Source organism: Nothobranchius furzeri, chromosome 7 (assembly GCF_043380555.1).
Source record: "Nothobranchius furzeri strain GRZ-AD chromosome 7, NfurGRZ-RIMD1, whole genome shotgun sequence".
Lineage (NCBI taxonomy): Eukaryota > Metazoa > Chordata > Actinopteri > Cyprinodontiformes > Nothobranchiidae > Nothobranchius > Nothobranchius furzeri.
In genome coordinates, this window is record NC_091747.1 from 62,035,347 (window position 1) to 62,056,686 (window position 21,340).

Below are 21,340 nucleotides of genomic sequence, written 5' to 3' on the forward strand. Positions count from 1 at the left end.
TAATCAGTGATTAAATAATTGGTCGTTTACTTAATCAGATTATTGATCAGCTGCTCAGTTAAATGTCAATAATGAAAAAGCTGTTGCTTTGTATTTGTTCAATTAAAGAAAATAATTACACGAGTAGTAGTTTTTCTAAATCCTCAAAGAAAAATACATTTGTCCCAATTTGTCCTCTAAACGTGGATGTGTTAGGTTCCTTTTTGACCATTATGGGATGTTTGAGAGGCTTGTTTTCATTGGACGCTGATCTACTCAGAACCTTTTACATTAATGTTGCTTAAAAGCCGACTAAATGGTAAATAATCTGTATTTATATAGTGCCTTCTAGTGTTCTACAACCCACCAAGACCCATTAGAACACAATCAGTCATTCATCCATTCACACACTGGTGGTGATGAGCTACAATGTAGCCACAGCTGCCCATACAAATGGAGGTGAGGCTGCCGTACAGATGCCACCGGTCCTTCTGACCATAGACATGAATACGTAGACACCCCATTGGCCAATGGAGAGAGTAACAGCATCACCGCCATATTGGGTGGGTTCCTCACTCTCCAAACCCAACAGAAGTCGATGCAGAGTGCCCGTTTTTTGTGTAGCCTTCGGTTGCAACAACCGGCACCACTGAAAACAGAACATGTGGGATTACTCTGGACTCTTCCAGCCTACCTGTTGAGATTTTTAATTTTTATTTATTTAGTTTAATTATATTTATATTTTAATTATGCCACAATATACGTCTGATTTTGTAGTACGCATAATAAAAGGTGTTTTTAGTTAAGTGCCTTCCTCAGTAGAGATAGATGCACTGGGGGCAAATGGAGACCCATTCAAGATGGTGGCCTGCTGCTACACCAGCTCCAATAGGCTGCACGAGTCCATGTGGTGTCTACGTATAAGATGTCTGTGCTTCCGACCACAAGGCGAGTGAAGTTTCTTGCCCAAAGACACGATGACTATGACAGGGAAAGCAGGGCTTGAACCTGCAACCCTCTGATTATGAGGCAGGCGCATCTGTGGATCGTAATCGTCATCTCGTATGACGGCGTTCGTCTTTAATCTGGAGAATTTACTCCTACATAAAATTTAATCCCCGAAATCTTCCTTCATCTCGTGGTCAGAGGCCACGGGCAACAGCAGTATTCCTAACCTGCCTGGACATTTTTCTGTTGTTGCAACATTAAGCTTTAGCTGACGTGTTCTTCAGCGCGGCGTCTTGTCAGGAGACTTATAGTTGGGGGGGTCATGGGGTCAGCGTTCCTCAGGGATGGCTAAGTCCTGCATACACTGGAAACATTAGCTTTCCACAGTGACATTATGAGGAAATCTATGGGAAAGGGCCGGCCTCCCGGTGCTGAGGGACGAGGTAGAAAGCTTCCTGAGACCACCCCAGAGACCGGCTGGTATTTCCAACCACACCGAAGCCTACAGCTAATCAATAGCTCAGAGTCCCATGTGCTGCTCACCCGCGCCAGTTAAGTAAATTCATAAAGTCGAGTGTGCCGGCGGCTGAAGGAGGCTCGCAGGAAAGAAATCTTAAGAGAAGGAAGAGAGCAGAGCGGGGAAATTCGTGTAACAGATTTGGGTACATCTCCTCCGCCGTGTGGAGAAAGTTGTGGTCTGAGAGACTATTCCTCTACGGGCGTTATTAGGAAGCCTGACACTCCATCTCACTTTCACCTGCCTCCATCAGCACACGTGCCGTTGACCCGGGAGTCTTCCCTCCCCCACCCCCCCTTTCCCAGTGCTGATCCAGGCAGAGGACACATGCAAAGTGACTGGCTTTCAGCAAAAAGAGCCCAGCGATAATGCATATCAGCTCAGGACGATGCAAGCAAAGTAGGCAGCAGCAAAAAGGGTGGGTGGAGGGATGGGGAGACGGGGGGAGTGCTAAAAACTGCAACGCACGAGGGAAAAGAGAAAAGGGACCTAACCCCCAGCTTCAATTTGCCTCATAAGGGGAAAGCAGGGCATGCCTCGGCTGCCTCTGGAAGACAGGTAGCGTAATGGATGGGCCGGTCTCCCAGGCTGACTGCTGACGCTGCTCTGACAGGTCGTTTTTAACTCTCCTTCAGACCGTCTCTACACCCGTTCGCCCCTTAGTGTTGTCACGGTAACTACATCTGATGTCTGACTTTAAGCACCTGCGTTATGAATGCTGAAGTTCCACTTCTGCGTCTCATCCAGAGGGCACAAGCGAACACCGGGGTCAGGATTTATTTATAGGGTAGGGAAAAAGTTGTCCAGGACGTTTTCAAAGTTGTTGTTCAGAGACGTCTTCGTCCTCCTCTAGCTACGGGAGCGTTTCCATAGAAACACATTAAAGGGACAGTTCCCTTCGCTGCAAAGATGATCAACACTTTGGATTAGCACCGACCAGATTAGGTGTTTCAAGCTAAGGTAGTAATCATTAGCCATACAGTAAAAAAAAAAAAGCCCTGGGCTCATTGAGAATGTGGTTTTTTCTGCTCATCTCAATGAGAGCTAGCGTTAGCTACCGGCTAATTTTAGCCACCTCTTTATGACTTTACTTGTTTTTCCTTGAAAGTAAACTTCAGGTCAGGATGAAGATTAGTTAACTTGCTTACCACAAGTTGTGATGCTGAATGAAACTTTAGATGTAGCAACATAAATGCTAGCTAGGTCGTGGTAACCCAACCCCAAATAAAACCACAACCGTAGAAATGGAGCGTCACGCGAAGTTTTGGAGACATAAAAATGATGCTGGTTAGAAAACCCATTACTGCCACCTAGTGGCCGCCTTAGCAGAGCAGACCAGTATCTCACCACTATGTGACAAGCAGTGACAGTTATCCAGGAGAGTCCCCAAAGTGTCTCCAAATATTTGCAAAGATTCTCAGATTCAGATTCTTGTGTCGCTTGAATTTTAACAAATTGAAACGTCGTCTGAAAATAGTCGCGTTTGTTTCATCGAGCCGGGAAATTCTGGTGACCAAACTCAGTGAGACAAAATTAAGACAATTTGTGACACAGTGGAGACATAATAAATATACGGTTTTGTTGAATTGGCACTAACCCTAAAACATCTCGCCAATTTTCTTGCAATTTTTTCTCCAACTAGTTGCAAATATTTTGGGTTTAGTAGTGAGCTGCCAGTTAGGAACTTTTTCATTTCAATACCAAACCAACAGGAATGAAGAGACTTAATTGCAATAATAATAAATCTTCTGATGTTCTAAACAGATGTAAATTTAAAGAGTAAGTCACCCCCTACCAGAATCTTACTCCACTCCCACTTCATGTTTGAAAAATGCAACAAATGGTGTTGACTGGCAGACCGAGAGGGTAGAGCCCCTAACAAATACACACACACAGGCTCACAACGACATTGTGACATCATATGGTACCAGCTAACGGCATTGTGTACTTCTTAGCCAATAGCGATGGCGTATTTAAATTCAAATGTAGTGCAGAGTTTTTACCCGACAACGGCACAACACTGATAGTTTTAGGCATAAAATTTAAATTTTAACTAAAATGCACTAAAGTGCAAAACTATTGACTTCACGTGTCTGCAGCACGATTAGACATTAATTTGTATAGCTTATCAGCAAAAAATACTTGTTTTGGGGGTGACTTGCTCTTTAAGTTTGAGTACGATAAACCTCTCATTTTACCGACCTGAAAATTGTAGTTGTTTGCTTCCACGGGCGATCTTCCCTCCATACGGCACCACAGATACTTTTACAGCAACATGGAATTGAAGACTTTCATTTTCTTTGTGAAAAAACATCAATGCAACCAGTTCTATGTTCTTCTTTTTTCTCCTGACAACACACCTTACACGTTTTTCCCTCCTCACCCGTCTTGTGTCGCTCTTCTGAAGACGCCGTTTTAGAGGTAACTCCTGTTGTCTGGTTGGGCGTTGAGGAAGAGCGAGAATCATCCCGGATCTTTAGATGGTCTGAGTTTGTGCCCTCAGTAGAAACTCACGATGGGCCTAAAATAAACGCATCTCTGTAAACCCACACAGAGGCAGAGGAACTGAACACACACAAGAGCATCTCACTCTCCGTTATGTTTCGAAGCGTCGTAAACAGCTTGACAGATGGGTGAAATACGCCGTGTGTTTTGTTTAACGCTGCCTACAAAAGCTCCCAGCCAACATCAAACCTCCCCCCCGTACAGACGTTGGTACAAAGCCGTCCCAGTCGATGCGCTGAGGCGTCCTGGAGCTGAAGTCTCAGCGGTTGTCCTGTGTGAGATCGCTTGATGGTTCTTTTCTTTGCCTGCAGATTTTATTAGATACTAAACTTATCTCTGCTGTCCAAGACCAAACTGTGCTGCTGTGACGGGACTTCTTCTGGGACTTCCACTTCCCCGTTCAGTCAGTCTGGCTCCACTCCTGCATGCATGTCCGGAGACGACGTTCCTTCATTCCCCAACAGACCGACTGGTCTGAATGCCTTTCACCCGGAGAGAGAACGTTTTCAGATGCCGATAACCCTCCACCCAAACCAGCGCTGAAGAGTAAAGAGAACAAAAGCAGAATACATGGTCTTCTTTCTCTTGTTCCTCGCCTTTTTCCTCCTCCTGCTCAGCCTCCATCCTGGCTCATCCGTCTTGTTCCAGCAGGAGAAAGCTTCCAGTTCCAGGCGCATTAATACTGATCTAAACCAATAACGTACAGATGACTTCATTTGGAGTCTTCTGCCGTCTGTCGATTTGAGAGTTTGATGCGGCGCTTGATGTCAGAGCTGCTAAATTATTGTCAAAATTGAAATGACTTTTATTACTCACGATTTGGGAAACAATGCATTCATTGTTCATCTGAAAACACACCAGCAGTTGTTGTGTTGTGGCTCGCCAAAGTAAAAGCACCAAATGATGCCCACATTGTCCCATAGGCTCCGTCATAGCCTGCATTCACGTAATGTCCCTTATCCCTATAGGGCACACTAGAAGAAGCAAACACATCTTTTTCAAAATAAAAGACCTAAGTACCTCTGCTCATGTCTCGCAGTCTAAATCGTCCAAAATTGATACCAACGCCGTTTCAAACTGTTCTGGAGCCTATTTCATCTCTGCAGCTGTGATTGGCCTGACCTGACATAGTTTGGTCCAGTGGTAGAGCTGCTGAGCTGTGATTGGCCTGACCTGACATAGTTTGGTCCAGTGGTAGAGCTGCTGAGTCTACGATGGAGCGTGGCTAGACCAACCTGCAGAGCTAACTTTATTGCTACGGTTGGTAGCATAAGAACTATATCAAATAAATATGTAAACAACACAATATCTAACATGTAAACATCAGCTTAAGACATGTAGAGACTTTTACTGCAGGATCAGTCACAAAGAACTGACACAGTGCTGCTATAAGAGCTGCGAAGAGCTGCTACGGAAGCCTGTTGCCCAGCACAGAGGAAACGGTGAGTTTAGCCTGTAGGGCACGGGAGGAGATGTGTGAGATTCAGGAGGCTTAACAAAATAAGAGCATGCTCACATAAGCGGATTGTGAGAAAATCATCTCAATGTTTATGTGATCATCTGGAGACGACATCAAAACTGAGATATAAACGTGATTAATGGCACGGCTCTGATTTACGTCTGAGACGTCTTCTAACAAAACCTCCGATCTGGTATTTACCCGGCGAGGCGGCGCTCAGCTTCCTGTCAGTCAGCTGTCAGCGTGTGAACACATGAACCTTCAGCAGAGCTTCTCTAGTGGAGATTCACTCACTTCTTTCTTCCAGTGTTTGATTTTTCAGACTTCTGCTTTGAACCTTTTGATCTACATGAGCACAAAACGCGCCTGCATCTGATGTTTTGTGTGTTTTTTATAAAAGCTCAGGTTGTTGGAAGCATAACGACACACACGATTAAATCCGGACGCCTCACGTCGACGAGCGCTGATTATTCCAGCTGGTTTTGGGACCAAAGCATAAAAATGGAAATGGCACGGATACAAAAAGAAAGAGAAAGAGCTGAAATATAAGATTAAAAATCTCTGCAGATGAAAAATTTACAAGCGTTTTAGAAATGTGTCGATGGAACGTTTAGACCTGAAATTTGCTTTTAAAGGAGCTTCATGTGAAAAAATGAGATTCTATGAGGATGTGAGAACATTTAGGACTCATTCAGAAAGGAAAGTATGAAGAATTTTAAAGCTATGCTGTCATGAATTGTCTGAATGTTTTTGGTAAGACTTGAAATGATAAAGTACTTCCTGCATCCTGTAGACGCTCGTTTGGAGAGAGGGATTGGAGTTTTGTTGCTGTTTTTGTGTGGATCGTTGTTCAGCTTCAGCCATGCAGCATCTGGAGAACGACCCGAGTCGTTTTGCCGACAGGACTGGAAACAAAAAGAGCTGCAGCAGTAACAAACTGCTCTATTGACTCGTGTGTTTCTCTGCGTTTATGTTTCAGGGCCGTTCACAGGCCGATGTGAGTCCACGGAGCCTTTCCTGCTTACAGCATGAGAACCGATCTGGTACTCTGACCAGCGGACCTCTGGGGTGGCAGAAGGCTGAAGGTTGTGGTCTTCGTGGCCATGGATCGAAGGAAAGTTTGTGTGCTGATGGTGCTTTGGGCCGTGGCCCACCTCAGCTTCCCAGGTTACGGACTCAGGGCCCTGCGTAGGACTACAGGGGGGCGGAGAGGGTCGGGACTGACAGGACAGGACGCCAACGGGGTACCGCTAAGGCGCTCAAAACGGGGGTGGATGTGGAACCAGTTCTTCCTGCTGGAGGAGTACACCGGCACGGACATGCAGTACGTCGGGAAGGTAAAAGTCAGCTTTTCTCATTTACCAGGAATGTTTATCTGCTCCAACAGCTGATGGGTGTTTAGCTTCTAAAGATGTGAAAGTCATTAATTAACCAGGAGTAGATATGTCCCTTTTCCCTTTTCAGGGGGTCAAATCTTTCAATTGCATCTAAAGAACGTTGAGTGACTCTCAGCAGCCATAACATCAGATGTTCGATTCATATCTCCCCCTCACTCGTCTGAACCGCTTTACTGCAGTAGCTTGTGAGGAGATGCTGCTAACCCCAGCATGGGCGAGAGGTGTGGGATACGCTGGACCGGTCTTCAGTGCATCACAGGAACAATCAGAGACAAACGTCCAGTCTCACGTTCACTCTGTCACCAGAGACAATCTGGAGTCTCCAAAAAACCAGACATACATGTTTTTGGTCTGTGGGAGGAAACCAGAGTACCAGGTGAAAACCTGCATATACACGGGTGGAACACGCAAACTCTGCACATGGATCAGGACATGCTAACTCCACACATGCATGAGAACATGCTAACCCCACACATGCATGAGAACATGCTAACCCCACACGTGCATGAGAACATGCTAACCCCACACCTGCATGAGAACATGCTAACTCCACACGTGCATTAGGACATGCTAAATCCACACATGCACGAGAACATGCTAACTCCACACATGCATGAGGACATGCTAACTCCACACGTGCATGAGAACATGCTAACTCCACACGTGCATGAGAACATGCTAACTCCACATATGCACGAGAACATGCTAACTCCCTACATGCATGAGGACATGCTAACTCCACACGTGCATGAGAACATGCTAACTCCACACATGCATGAGAACATGCTAACCCCACACATGCATGAGAACATGCTAACCCCACACATGCATGAGAACATGCTGACTCCACACATGCATGAGGACATGCTAACCCCACACATGCATGAGAACATGCTAACCCCACACGTGCATGAGAACATGCTAACCCCACACATGCATTAGGACATGCTAAATCCACACATGCATGAGGACATGCTAACCCCACACATGCATGAGAACATGCTAACCCCACACGTGCATGAGAACATGCTAACCCCACACATGCATTAGGACATGCTAAATCCACACATGCACGAGAACATGCTAACTCCACACATGCATGAGGACATGCTAATGCTACACATGCATGAGAACATGCTAACCCCACATGTGCAGTAGGACATGCTAACTCCAAACATGCATGAGAACATGCTAACCCCACACATGCATGAGGACATGCTAACCACACATGCGTGAGAACATGCTAACCCCACACATGCATTAGGACATGCTTAACACATGCATGAGAATATGCTAACTCCACACATGCATGAGAACATGCTAACCCCATCCATGCATGAGAACATGCTAACCCCACATATGCATGAGAACATGCTAACCGCACACATGCTGGAAAACATGCTAACCCCACACATGCATGAGGACATGCTAACCACACATGCGTGAGAACATGCTAACCCCACACATGCATTAGGACATGCTTAACACATGCATGAGAACATGCTAACCCCACACATGCATGAGGACAAGCTAACCACACATGCGTGAGAACATGCTAACCCCACACATGCATTAGGACATGCTTAACACATGCATGAGAACATGCTAACCCCACACATGCATGAGAACATGCTAACCCCATCCATGCATGAGAACATGCTAACCCCACATATGCATGAGAACATGCTAACCGCACACATGCTGGAAAACATGCTAACCCCACACATGAATGAGGACATAACCCCATACGTGCATGAGAAGAACATGCTAACCTCACACACGCATAAGGACATGCTACCTCCACACAGAAAGGCTGCAGCTGAGATTTGAAGATACAACCTTCATACTGCGACCAGTACTAAAGTTAATGGAGTTTTAGTTTCTGTTCATGTTTATTACCTCTGGCGGCCATCTTGAATGCGGTTTATTCATTTGTAGATCCAACCGAGGCTTTCTAGTCGTTGAATGTTCTTCGTGAGAATGCTAACACGCTATTAAGCCATTAATCAAGCTAAATGGTGGGATACAGATTTGTAATCCAACATACTTCACCAGTAGTATAAATTACATTTAAGGCCACGCGTTTGGTTATATGAGAACATTTAGACACTTTGTGCTCAAATGTGGTTTTATTACAGATCAATATCATAGGATATTAATCAGGAACAAAACAGAAGCATATGGAGCTGTTATCCAAGACATCAAACAGACAAACCCGACAAAATCTAGAACTTTAAAACAAGCAGCAGTTCAGGAAGCCTGTCTGGGTGTGGTTGTTGGTACGACGCCGAGTAAAGAACCAGTAGAACCAGCTTAATTCTATAATAAATAGTCTTTGTTGCCAATGACCGGCAGAATTAAGCAACAAAATGGTTTTCTGTTTTTCTGTTGGGACAACCAACATCTTCTTCATAAAAGATTCATAATCCTTTCTATTATTGCCGTTGTTTGCTCTCCTTACAGTTTGCTTATCTAGGATCACATCTGGAAGTGTGGAGGTTTCAGGAATACAAATTAGTGTTTCTATTGCTTACTTTACTCAGAGATCTGGAAATCTCCCCTAAAAATGGAAACTCGGTATTTTCACCCACTGTTGGAGAGTCGCGGAGGGTACTAGTGACGGTCTGTGACGTTGCTAAAAGGACTAAAGCTGCACAGACATGAGCAGAATCTGACTGGAGGTAAATAAAGGAGGACATTTCCAAAGAGCAACACGTAGTCCTCCTAAAGTCTCCGGGTTCTGCTCCGAGACGGACAGTTTTCATCCCGATGACTATTTTAGCTCGAGCCAGAAAAACACTTATTATGTTTTTGATTTATATTCATGAAGCCCGAGTTCTTCTTGGTTTTAGAGGGAAAACGTTTCACAAGACCTGGTTTCATTTCTAGACAACACACACACACACACACACACACACACACACACACACACACACACACACACACACACACACACACACACTAATATAGTATTTAGATCTGTGACCCGACCCACTCAGAAATGGAGGATTAATAAAACATTCCTGGGTTTTCCAGGGCATTGGAATCCCAGAAAAAGAACAACTGAACTTGGAAAACATTCAAACTAGGAACAACGGTGGAGCTTCATTAATGCATCTGATTTACTAAACCTGTTCTCTCTGGTTTGAGGCGCGTAAAAGAAGCCACGCTGCACACAGAAAGCCCCGCCCTGTTTCAACACACCTGGTTTATATCAGAAAGTGATCAGCAGGCTTCTGCAGAGCTGCTGCAGGTGATTCAACCACTGAATCACGTGTGTTGGAGCAGGGAAACCACTAAAATGTGCTGAGTGGTGGCCCTGGAGGACCAGAGTTAGACACAGCTGGTCTTTTGAATTGAAAAATATGTTTTTGAAGAATTTTTAGCGTTTGGAAATGAAAGCTGAAACGCTGCTCGCTAAATAATCTGAGCGGCAATAAAAGAGTTGGCCTTGTTGCTCCATTAGTTTGGGAGAGGACTGCACCTGAAGGAGCATGATGGATGTTTATGTAATCGACCTCCGCCAGACTCGGAGGGACAGATTGTTTTGTTGTGATGGGCTTCAAAACAATTTCCATCCAAATCAAAGAATACGAGAGTCCTTCTGTCCCCGGGAATCTAAAAATCCCACCAGCATCTGAGAGTCAACGTGACAGGGCACCGTCTCCGCCGTTCGGCGATCGGTCATTCGTTTGTGCGTCTGTCCTCCCCGTCCATCCGTCCCCAGGCTTTCTTCGCCGTTGTCCGATATGCTTTGTACTTCCTGTCAGCTCCGAAGCCGCTTGCATCACGTCCATTTCAGTCACGTCACGTCAGCCTGGAGCCCGGAGTAAAGATAAAACTCCCCACAAAGGTTTGCTCAACTAAATGGAAACTTGCTGTCGACCCAGATATCGTTCCAGTTGGGGGAAGGGGGGTGCTGTACATGCAGCTATCGGTCTTCTCCTCCGGTCGACTGTAATTGAGGCGATGGTGGAGCGTTGTGGCAAGGTCAGGGCGATAGAGGGGGGGGGGGGGGGGGAGAAAGGCTGTTTTGTGCGAGGAGTTGAATAGAGCCGGTGCTTTGCATTCCTATCGTGCGTCCACGGTCGTCCAACCAAATGAGATTCTGCAACATACGTCCTCCCCGAGCGAAGGTTGACTTTCAGTCCTGGACCAAAAGGATTATTGCATTCACTGTGGAGGAACAAAAAAGGAATAAAAAGACTCAAAGAAAGTGAGTGAGTGAAGATCAAATGTAAATGCAGAGCTTGATCAAACCACTTTGCCTTTAGAGACCGGTGATTGATGTGCCACTCGTCCTTTCAGCCTGCAAAGGGGCTAATAGCAGATGAAGAATGGATTATCTGAGTGTGGTGTACACTTAGAGAGCCAGAGGCCGCGGCCTGAGAGGACGGCTCCAGAAGACACCACTTAAGCACCGGCCTTCCAGCCGCATACTTAATCAGGACTCCCAGCTCCTGTTGTTTTTCCCAAAGCTCACACAGCTGGACGCTCCTCCTCGCTAGCCACTCGTCACAAAGGATGGTAGGATGCAGATCTGTTCCGATTGCAATTACAGTTTAACTGGTGGCTAGAGTACAAGCCACGAGCGAAGCCCCGAAGGGTGGAGCGGGTAGAGCATCCTCGGCTAGAGGCCGTGCTCACAACGTCTGAAGGGAAATTACAAACAGAGAGAGAGAGGGAGAGCTTTTGTCAGGGTGAGTGACATCACAGCAACCCGAGACCGCGGCGTGGAACAAAACCACCTTTGTTTGTGCCGAAAAACTGGATTGGAAATAACACAATGACAGGTTATTATGAGAAGAGAGCAGCTTTTGACATGCGTGAGCTAGAACGATGAAACTGCACTTGATTTACAACTTCCTGCCTCTTATTTGCAATTTATCCTCCATAAAGTTGAGAAGTGCTAACGAATTAAATTACAATCTTTGCTGAACGAGAAAAAAACGGATTTAGGCAAACGGGGGAGTCTGCCGTGTCTTTTTGGGGAGATTGCTGGCTGCTAATCTTCAGCTGGTATTATTTTAATATTCTCTAAGAGCGGACCCGTACGCTGCGTCTCATTAGCAGTCGGGTTGCACGCCGGCCTCGGAGGAGCGGCGCTGTCACCGGGGGAGGAGAGTGTTTGTTTATTTCATTATTTCTTACTTTACCAAAGGGCACACATCCACTGAAAACGGTTAATGGCCTGTGGTTGAGGAGTGTTTGTGCTGCACTATCATATCTCATAAAGTATTTACAGCCTCTGATAGGCCCCAGTGGTTCCAGGCCTGCTGGGTAGACTACTCAACAGAGTCCCATCTCCCTCTCTCTGCATACGAACAAACAAGCAGCATCCTGTGGTTGGAGGACAGGTGGATGAGACACAAACTAGTCCTGGATGAGTCAGCGGCTGCAGCAACCTGGGGGGGTTTATGTTCTACCAGCTGCTCACTGTGGCAGGGTTTGCAATAAGATACAACCATCTGTACCCGCGCCATGGCAACCCCCGAGGTCTCCCGTAGCAACCTGGATCACCCTTCAGCAGCGCTTGCTGATTAAGCTCCCGCTGGGGGGGTGTTGGTGTGATGACACCAGGTGGACATCTGTCTGAGACGCATCTGTAGCCGTCTCTACGCCGACGACTGTTGTGTCTACGTGTTCATTCTCAGGTTTCACTAATTAAGTTTCTCACCTCAGGAAACTTAAAGACTTTCTACTTTTAAAGAAAATGTCTTCAAATTTGAAGATAATTCCAGTTGATATTTTAAAACAGCAAGTTTGTCACCAACTTTTATTATTTGATTACACTTTGCTGTCAGATGTTGGTTTTATTTTCCTATTCGTGCCTCTAAACGTGGCTACCTCTTCTACAGGTTAGTTTCTGCATTTAAAAATGACCCGTGACCCTTTTACAGGCTGACTTGCCCCATTTAATCGCAGAAAGTCAAAAATAAAAAAGCTGAGTGAAAACTATAAAGTCGAAAGTAAAGAGCAGCAAGTAAATGAATAAACGTTGACAAGTTGAGCCAATTATTACTAAAATAAATGATTAAATAAAAAGCTTCACACTGCTGGACAAAAATATTATTACTTACAATCCAGTAGCAACAAAGCCAGGTCACCATCATGTTTGTGTAGCTTCCTTTAGCTCCTTCTAGCTAGCATAGGCCGCGCCAATGGTTTTAGCTCTTTTCTTCTACTCTCTTACTTTTACTTCTAAGCTCCACCATTACGCCAACAGAAAAAGCAAACATCGTTTTCTTCTTCTTGTGCTTTTTATTGACGATTGGCGAACTGAAAATGCTAACCGCTAGCATAACAGCCTTAAAGCAGGTAATGGGCGTCCCCTAGGACACCCACCTGCTCCACAAAATATTCTAGTGCCGTTTTAGGCCAGCAGGGGGCAGCAGAAGGGTGTCGGATATGAAACTGGTCAAGTTTCTAAGGCAACAATCACCGAGATCAACGTTACAGCTCCAGCTTAAAGTTTACAAAACTGTGTTGTTTTAGATCTTTAGTTGGTTAAAAGTATAAAAATGTTTTTTTTAAACAGGTAAATCATTCATTATTTCTCGTGGCTGCATGGTGGCACTGTTGCCTGGCAGAGAGAAGGTTGTGGGTTTGAATCCTGGCTTCTTGTTCTCCACATGAATTCCTTCCACAGACCAAAAACATACCTGTTCACTTGTCCTCAGGTGTTTCTGCAGGAAATAAAACTCTAAACCTTTAGAGATGTAAACAGAATGAAATTGGAATTTTTCATTGATTAAAAATACGATTTAAGCAGAAACATTTGTTCCAGGTGATGAAATTTCAGATTCTAATCTGCACAGAAATGTTATTCAGCCTAAAGATTTCTCTTTACACGTTTAAAGATGAATGTTTCCCACCAGGACAAATGATTTTAAACAGGAGTTCTTTGTACGTGTTTTTATATTTTTCTGAAAGTGATAAAAGCTGAAGACCTTCAGCTCTACTTTTCTTTCTCTTCTGCAAATTTAATATAATTTGGAAAATTCTGGCTCAAACATGTTTTGAAGGACAGCTCTCCTCCGTCGTGGGCACCACCGAGCTACTTGTGGTCCACCGTAGGCTAAGTAGAAATTATAATATGATGTCATATTTAGGAGTAAGATAAAAATCCTCCACGCTGCTAATTTAACTCTGCAGACACAGAAAGGATAAGAAAATCTTGTTTTCAGTGTTAACTGATTTTAAGATGCATCCAGATAGTTTTAACGAGATGTTGCCACCTGACCTTTGACCTTGGAGTCGGTGCAGATCAACAGTCGTCCGATGGGCTATTTGTGACTCCGTCTGCGGCGACCATCTGGCGCGGAGGCAGCCAGTTCCCCACAGGCCGGGACACGAGGCCCTGAAGGCTAGCTGGCTAGCTGCCCCAAGCAGCTCGTTCCAGCGCCGTCGTCTTTGGCCGAACTCGAGCGAAGCTCAAATGGTGGCCAGATCGAGTCGGCACCAACATTTTGCCGCGCTTGAAGCTGATTAATTTCACAAACAAAGACGGCACCCCGATGCATCTCATGCACAGATGTCTGACGAGGACCACTTCACTCCTCAGCCCTCTTCAGACTGGAGGACGATGAAGAGGAGAGACTATGTCATGCTCTTTAACGTAAACACAGGTTTAAACAGTCACGTTGTTTTCATCCCAGGATGTTTTAGAATAAGGTTGTTGTTTTTGTGCTGTCTGGCTTTCCATACCTGCTGACCAGCAGCTGAACAACATCAAAGGTTTGATTTGACTTCCAAAACGTGTTGAGTAACATTTAAATGGGAGGAAAATACTCATTACCTTCGCTTTTCACCATGCACCGTCTACTGGTGCTTATGCTAATGGCAGATACTTAATCAGGACCCGTAAACGTGTCTGCGCTGATGTTCAGAACCGTCTCGGGTCTTAATGGGTTCAGTTAGCAGAACCAGAGAGAAATCTGTAAAAAACAAACAAAATCTTCTGCAGGACATAAAAGACTCGGCTCCAGCGTCTGTGATAAACACGGCTGCAGATCCACAATATTGACAACAAATAAAACTGTCTGCCTGTCGATCCTCCGGAGCACAAACATCTTTATTCTCCAAATTGGATTCTGTGAAGCTTGTTGCATCAAAACAGCACGATGTTTTAGTGTGCCAGTGTTCTAATTTCCAACGTGACAGACGCTAAAATGTTGGTGTAACTGTCCTTGATGGTAAAGAATGACACCAAACAACCGGATTTATTAAAACCAGGTTTTTAATGTAAAAATACAAAGATGTACAAGCTTTGCTGCAGGTCGGTGTGGCTGTAGGGTAAGGACTAATGTGTTCCAGTGGCGTGCCCAGATCTTTTAAAATGGGGTGGCCCAGGTGAGGCACAACTTTGTGCATGGGTGGCACCAATGGTGATGCTTTTTTTGTTTTACCCCCAAGCCTTTTGTGGACAGTGAAAGGCCTATTTAAAGGTAAATTAGTGTGGTGGCACCTGGGGCGGCCAATCAGATTCCAAGGGTGGCATGTGCTACCCCAGGCCACTCCCTGGTCACGCCCCTGCACGGTTCAGGGGTTTGTTTAAATGCTTTATTTAGTTTTAAACAGCTTCTGCGTCACATAGGGTTAAATAAAGCAACTGTTATTTTACAAATCATTATTTAGCTACGATAACTAAACTAACCAGAAGTTTGATGAATCTCAGGGTTTTTTGTGCTTGAGTACAAAAAAATAACTGTTCACTAATTAAATGTTTTATTTTTAGAAAAACGATTAGGTGGTTTGCTTTGTGTTGTCTTGTTTTTTGTTGACTTTTGTCTTTGCAACCAGAGGGGCGTAGACGAAAAGTCAGGAGTTTTAGGTTAGGAGTTCGCCTTGTAAGGGTTGAGTCGCTGGTTCAAACCCGTGTCTTCTGTCCCTGGGCAAGACACTTTATCATCCTCCCTGCCTGCTGGTGGCGCCGATGTGTGGCGACTGTGGTTTTGTCGGTATGCCCTTGGGCAGCTGTAGCTCATCACTATCGGTAAAGCTAAGCTAATTAAGCTAGGCTAATTAAACTAGGCTAAGCGTTCATTCCTGAATCTAGAAGTAAAACCGACACGTTTTGTGTTAATCAGACGTTTCAGACGAAGCTTCAAACCTCTAATGACAGCAGACGTGTTCACAGCTGATTCTCATTTGACACCATAGCGGAAAATAAGCTGTAGTTTTGGATTTTCCTTCACTGAAAACCAGAAAGTCTTTTATCTCAGTTGGGCGAGAGTAAAAGAAAAGGCCGTTTCTCTGTAAGTTTCACACTTTTATTATCGACAGTGACATGATGAGATGGTGTTTTTCTGCCCTGGAAAGACCAAAAGTCCCCGTGTTAATGGCTATAGCGTCATGTTCTCAGATTTTGCTTCTTTATTTATTTTTTTTACAATTTGGGACCATGGGAGGGCAGAGGAGAAAGGGCTAGCTATTGATGTTCCAGGGCTTCTTGGTGACCACACTGAAGGCCCATGTGGCTTTCTTTCCCCCCCTGTGACAGTTTAATTGTATTTTCAATAGAAATTGATCAAAGGGCCATTGTGAATGCACATTGGGCTGCCACATTGATTTCCAGGAGAGCTTTTTTTTTATTTGAGTAGAAGGGCAGCGGTAGATTTTATTCTAAGCAGGGAGGTAGGCAGCTGGGAGGGCCGGGGTCACAGCGGCGGGCGCTGGAGCTCCGCGGGTCTGAGGAGGAACTCTTCACCGCCTCGAGATCTCTGTTTCCATAGAAATGACATACCGTCTGTCTCACCTCTCAGCCTGACGGTTATTAACTGAACGGCCATGCCGACGGAGATGGGCAGCTTGATAGGCTATCATAGAAAAGGACGTTGTTACTGTAACTGCAGGAGGAAGATAATAACGCTGAAGTGGATTGTTTTCAGCCAACCGAGTCAAAGCAGAACACAGAAAACAAATGAAATCCTGCCGAATATTTCCTCCTGCCACGGAGGGGTTGTTCTGACCAGAATTCAAGAGGGTGAATGAAAACAGTCGAGATCTTAATCCCAGCATAGTGAAACTGTGCAGTGCTCACTGGATTGGCTCGGCCCGACAGAGAGAGAGAGAGATGGATGCTAGCAGACGAACGAAACCGTGTTAAAGACGCTAATCCAGAGAGCTGCTGCTCTTGTGTGCCAGCCCGATAAAACTCCATGAATTAGTGAAGCTTCCCGACACCTGGCATGAAACGCTTTCAAAAATATGGGGGGTGCCATGGCCGGAGCAGAAAAAGTTAGGGTTAGGAGCACCAACCCCTAACCCCAACCTGCAATGACGCTTATCGTGGTTAATAAAAGGAGGCGGAGACGGGAGAAAACTGACTTCTGATGAGCTCTGAGATAAATATGTTGAGGGGGATTTTGTGGAGGAATTAAAATGTCAGAGCACCCTAAGCTGGTGTTCATGCAGAAGAAGGAAAAACAGAATTAGAAAAATGAGAGACTGCGGTTGAGTCTGGGGGGGCCTCGTGTTGCTGATCCATCAGAGGGACTGGCAGGCGGCCTGCCGTGCGCTCACTCCCGTGGCCTCTTCCCACTTCTGCCCTACAGCGGCGTGGAAATGCCACCTTGGCCGGGTGACAGGAGGACGCCTGCAACAATACGCCGAGCGTTGGCAGCTTTTTGAGAGCGAAGGTGAGGCCACGAGCGCGTGTCGTCGCTGACAGTTTACTAAAGATGATAGGAATCTGTTAAACGACACCAAACACACTCGATCAAAGCTGTCAGGGTTTATTTGCCAAAGCCCAGATTGGTCAGATCTCTGATGTGTGTGTGCTGTGTGGAAAACTGTGAGTCCGCTTTGAAGAGTGCTCTTCTGACAGTTTTTGTGTACAAAATGTTCGTCGCTGGGACGTGTTTGTGTCAGCGATCCTCTGTCAGTCAAACCCATGAGACGCTTCCCTTTTCTTCTTCAGAGACATCATTCCTGCTCATGATGTTGTTTTCCTTGAGAGCGTCTGACTGCAGCGCGCTCTTCAGAGGAGCAAATTAAGCTAACGTCAAAGCTCCTATAAAGCAATAAAAAGGAGCAGAGTGGGACTTGTGCCAGGGTTCTGATCGTGTCAATCTTTGTTTTACAGCTCCACTCGGATGGGGACCGAGGAGACGGCAGCGTGAGGTACGTCCTCACTGGAGAAGGAGCGGGAACGCTGTTCAAGATTGACGAGAAGTCCGGGGACATCCACGCCACCAAGAGGCTGGACAGGGAGGAGAAGGCCTACTACATCCTCCACGCCAAAGCCGTCAACCAATTCACCAACGAGGCGCTGGAGGGCGAGTCAGAGTTCATCATCAAGATCCACGACATCAACGACAACGAGCCGCGCTTCACCAAGGACCCGTACATGGCCTCTGTACCCGAGATGTCCGACGTCGGTACGTTCCGGACCCACAACACATTTACACTCAATAAAACAGATTATTTAAGTGGGCAGATGTTCTAAGACACTGGTCCTGATGTTGGGAGGGTTTCCTAAAAACTTTCAGCATCAACTTTATAATCATCTAAGCTGAGATAAAAGATCATTCCTATGTCCGAGAGAAATGTTCAACCTGCAGCCAGTGGATCATTAGTTTCATTTGGGTTGCCACGGTAACCGCGTGCCTCTTGACTGGATTTTAACAGGTTCTTGACATTTGTGAGAATGAATTTTTTGTTTCTGTTTCGGGTCTGCGGTGATGTTCACGCCGACGCTTCTTCTGGTGTTTTTATATTTTATTTGGGAGAAAAATGCACCGTCGTTCCTTTTAGCTGAGGGTTATTTGTGTTGTGAAAGAACTACATCACCCATGATGCAGTTCACCAGCTCCGTCTCAAAGGACTATCCACGGAAATTCAGAGTTTAATTGCAAGTTAGTCTGGAAAATCCCCTTTTTTAATTTATGGAAGTAAAAATCAGAACTTTCCTTATCGTGATTATGTCGAGGTAATAATGTTTTGAGTTTTTTATGTCATGTTTACTCAGGATTTTCAAGGAGAACCTAGTATGTTGGCCGGCTTAGCAGACAGATGTGGTTTTAACACAAGGAAAGCCTCCCAAGTAACCTTTACCAAACTATTGCCAAAACCTAATGCCCTCAAGAGCTGTTTCATATTGGAACATCCCGCCTCCAGGAGTGGCGTTAATAAATCATCATGGCAGATTCAAAAAATTCTTAAGACTTTGGTCATACATAACAATTTAAAACTAAATGACTGATGTGGGTTTTTAATTACTTTTCTATAGTTATTAACTAGCCTGTTGGGGGGGGGGGGGGGGGGGTATATTTTCTTATTTGAATGATTTTCATCTTGGGTATGTTCTTTTTCTTACACCGCATACGTACTATTGTAAATGTTTTTTAATGATGCGGACCCCAGGAAGAATAGTCTTCTCTATGGTGAAGACTGACGGGCATGGACGTAATTTTGGGGGGGGGACAGGGGGGACATGTCCCCCCCACTTTTTCCAAAGTCAAGTTTTGACCCCTGCACTTTTTACCATCCAAAAACAATATTATGCTATATTAAATTGACACTGGTTGAGCTCTAGGACCAAGCGGAAAACAACCGTTTGTGTTGAAGCCAGTTTCCCATTAGAACATACTGTAAAGATAGCCCCCCCCCCCCCCCCCCCCCCCGTGTCCCCCCCACTTTTAAACTGAAAATTACGTCCATGCTGACGGGGATCCTTAAATAAACAAATAAACAGACGTACAGGATCGTGTTTAAAGACTTAAACATGGATGTGGTCGGATTACTGGTGGTGCTGTTTAGGGAGGGGGTGTTAAAGGTCGGAGATTGGGTTTAAAAACGTTTTATTTTTGATAAAACAAAAGGTAAAAAATCTGTACATGTATTATTTACTGACTGTTTATTTTAGGGTGTATTTGAGGGAAAGCAGCAGTAGTGAGTTTAGTATAAAACAGGTGAATCTAGTCAGGCGGGGGTGTAAACAGGATCCAGGCGGTCTTACTGGACCTGACGGCCGGGTTTTAGGTGAAACCAGAACAAACAGTAGTTTATTAAAGTTTCAGCACTCGGCTGTCATCACAGTGGATAATTGTAGATTCTGGTCCTGCAGTCTCTCAAACTGCATCATTTGCTGTTTTTGTGTCATGATGTGTTTCTGCCATTCGGCACCAAATTAAACTTTAATCCGGCGTGCGCTCTTAGCCCGGACAAGCACACCGGCCTCGTGAATAGAAACATAAAAAGGCTCCTAATCGATACTCGCATGAAAACGTGGGCCGAGCCCTCGGCTCCGCTGCTGCTGCCATGCTTCTGGTCAGACGTGTGACAGAGTTGTCACTCGGTTCAGCAACCCCGAGAGAAAGAAGGCCAGCACTTATCTAAGGGCAGCATGGGTGCCCATGGCAACAGGCGAGGTGTGATGTCACCGCTTGGCAGAGCATGTGTTCACGAGTGACTGCGTCGAGACTGCTCCTTTAAATGTGACACACACTTTCAGTTTTATCCAAGAGCTTTGACACGGCCGTACGGTCCCTCAGTCAGCGACGACTCTGACAGCTGAGTGATTACAGGCGGGGGGTGGGGGGAGGTCGTTTGAGACAGAAAAAGTGCCCTGATCGGTCCTGACTTGTTTTTGTCAGCTCTTCTGAGAAGCTTAAAGTCGGCAATGAGATGGCTGATGTGGATCAGTGATGTTTTCTAAGTGAGAAAAGCTTCTTAATTCTCTAGTTAGAGGTTTTAGTGATCAGGGTTCGCTGAACTTTCTCAGAAACGGTCACTTGAACCAAGTCAGACCTCCGTGGTCTTCGTCTCTGGGATGGGACTCGAATCTGAGGCTTCCCTCGGACTTGCCTCGCAAAGACTACATGGGTGACTTGAAATTGTACTTGACCCTCAAAGGTTAGAGATTTAACCTCCTGAGACTCGGACTTGTATTTGGTGTGATGTAAAATCAAATCAGAATATTGGCAAACTTCCTAAAAAATAGAAATAAAAGGATAACATTTTAAATCATGTCTTCATCAAGTGTCTCTAAATAATCAGTAATGGTCTGAGTAGAAGAGCCAATGCCTTCATATGTACACGCAGGGTCTCAGGTTAACCTGGACTTGTCCCACAAAGGTTTAAGGTTTGACTTGGACTAAACCTCAAAAACGTAGGAATTAACTTGGACTTTTCTCTCAAACTAGGAACTGAAATAGTTTACCTTGAAATTTGACTTGTTCCTCAAATATTTGAGATTTGACTTGGACTTGTCCCACACAGGTCTTGCCCCTGCCCTTCAAAGAACACATATTTGATTTAGACGTGTTTCTCTGAAAAACCCAGGATTTGGCACGGACCTGTCCCTTACGTACTCCGTTGGTTTTGTCTTGGCTCTCAAAAGCTACAGACTTGACTTGGACTTGTCTGTTAGACTAAACGCTTCACTTGTCCCTCAAAGATTTGGGATTTGGCTTATAACTGTCGTGAGCCTTAACCTTGACTTGCTCCTAAAAGACTAAAGACCCCGCTTAGATGGGCTCTTTAAAAACTTGGGGATTGACTTGGACGTGGCTATCAAAATAGAGTCGGATT

At 45.2% G+C, this 21,340-nt stretch overlaps 1 protein-coding gene across 1 annotated transcript in view; it reads left to right on the top strand.

Annotated features, from left to right (window-relative positions):
• cdh6 (cadherin 6) overlaps positions 1-21,340 on the top strand; it is a 61,009-nt gene that overhangs the window by 19,848 nt on the left and 19,821 nt on the right. Inside the window, exons 2-3 of the mRNA XM_015955512.3 lie at positions 6,388-6,745; positions 17,892-18,186. Coding sequence (XP_015810998.3) covers positions 6,512-6,745; positions 17,892-18,186 — 529 coding nt within the window. The 5' untranslated portion in view covers positions 6,388-6,511. The remainder of the gene's footprint in view (positions 1-6,387; positions 6,746-17,891; positions 18,187-21,340) is intronic.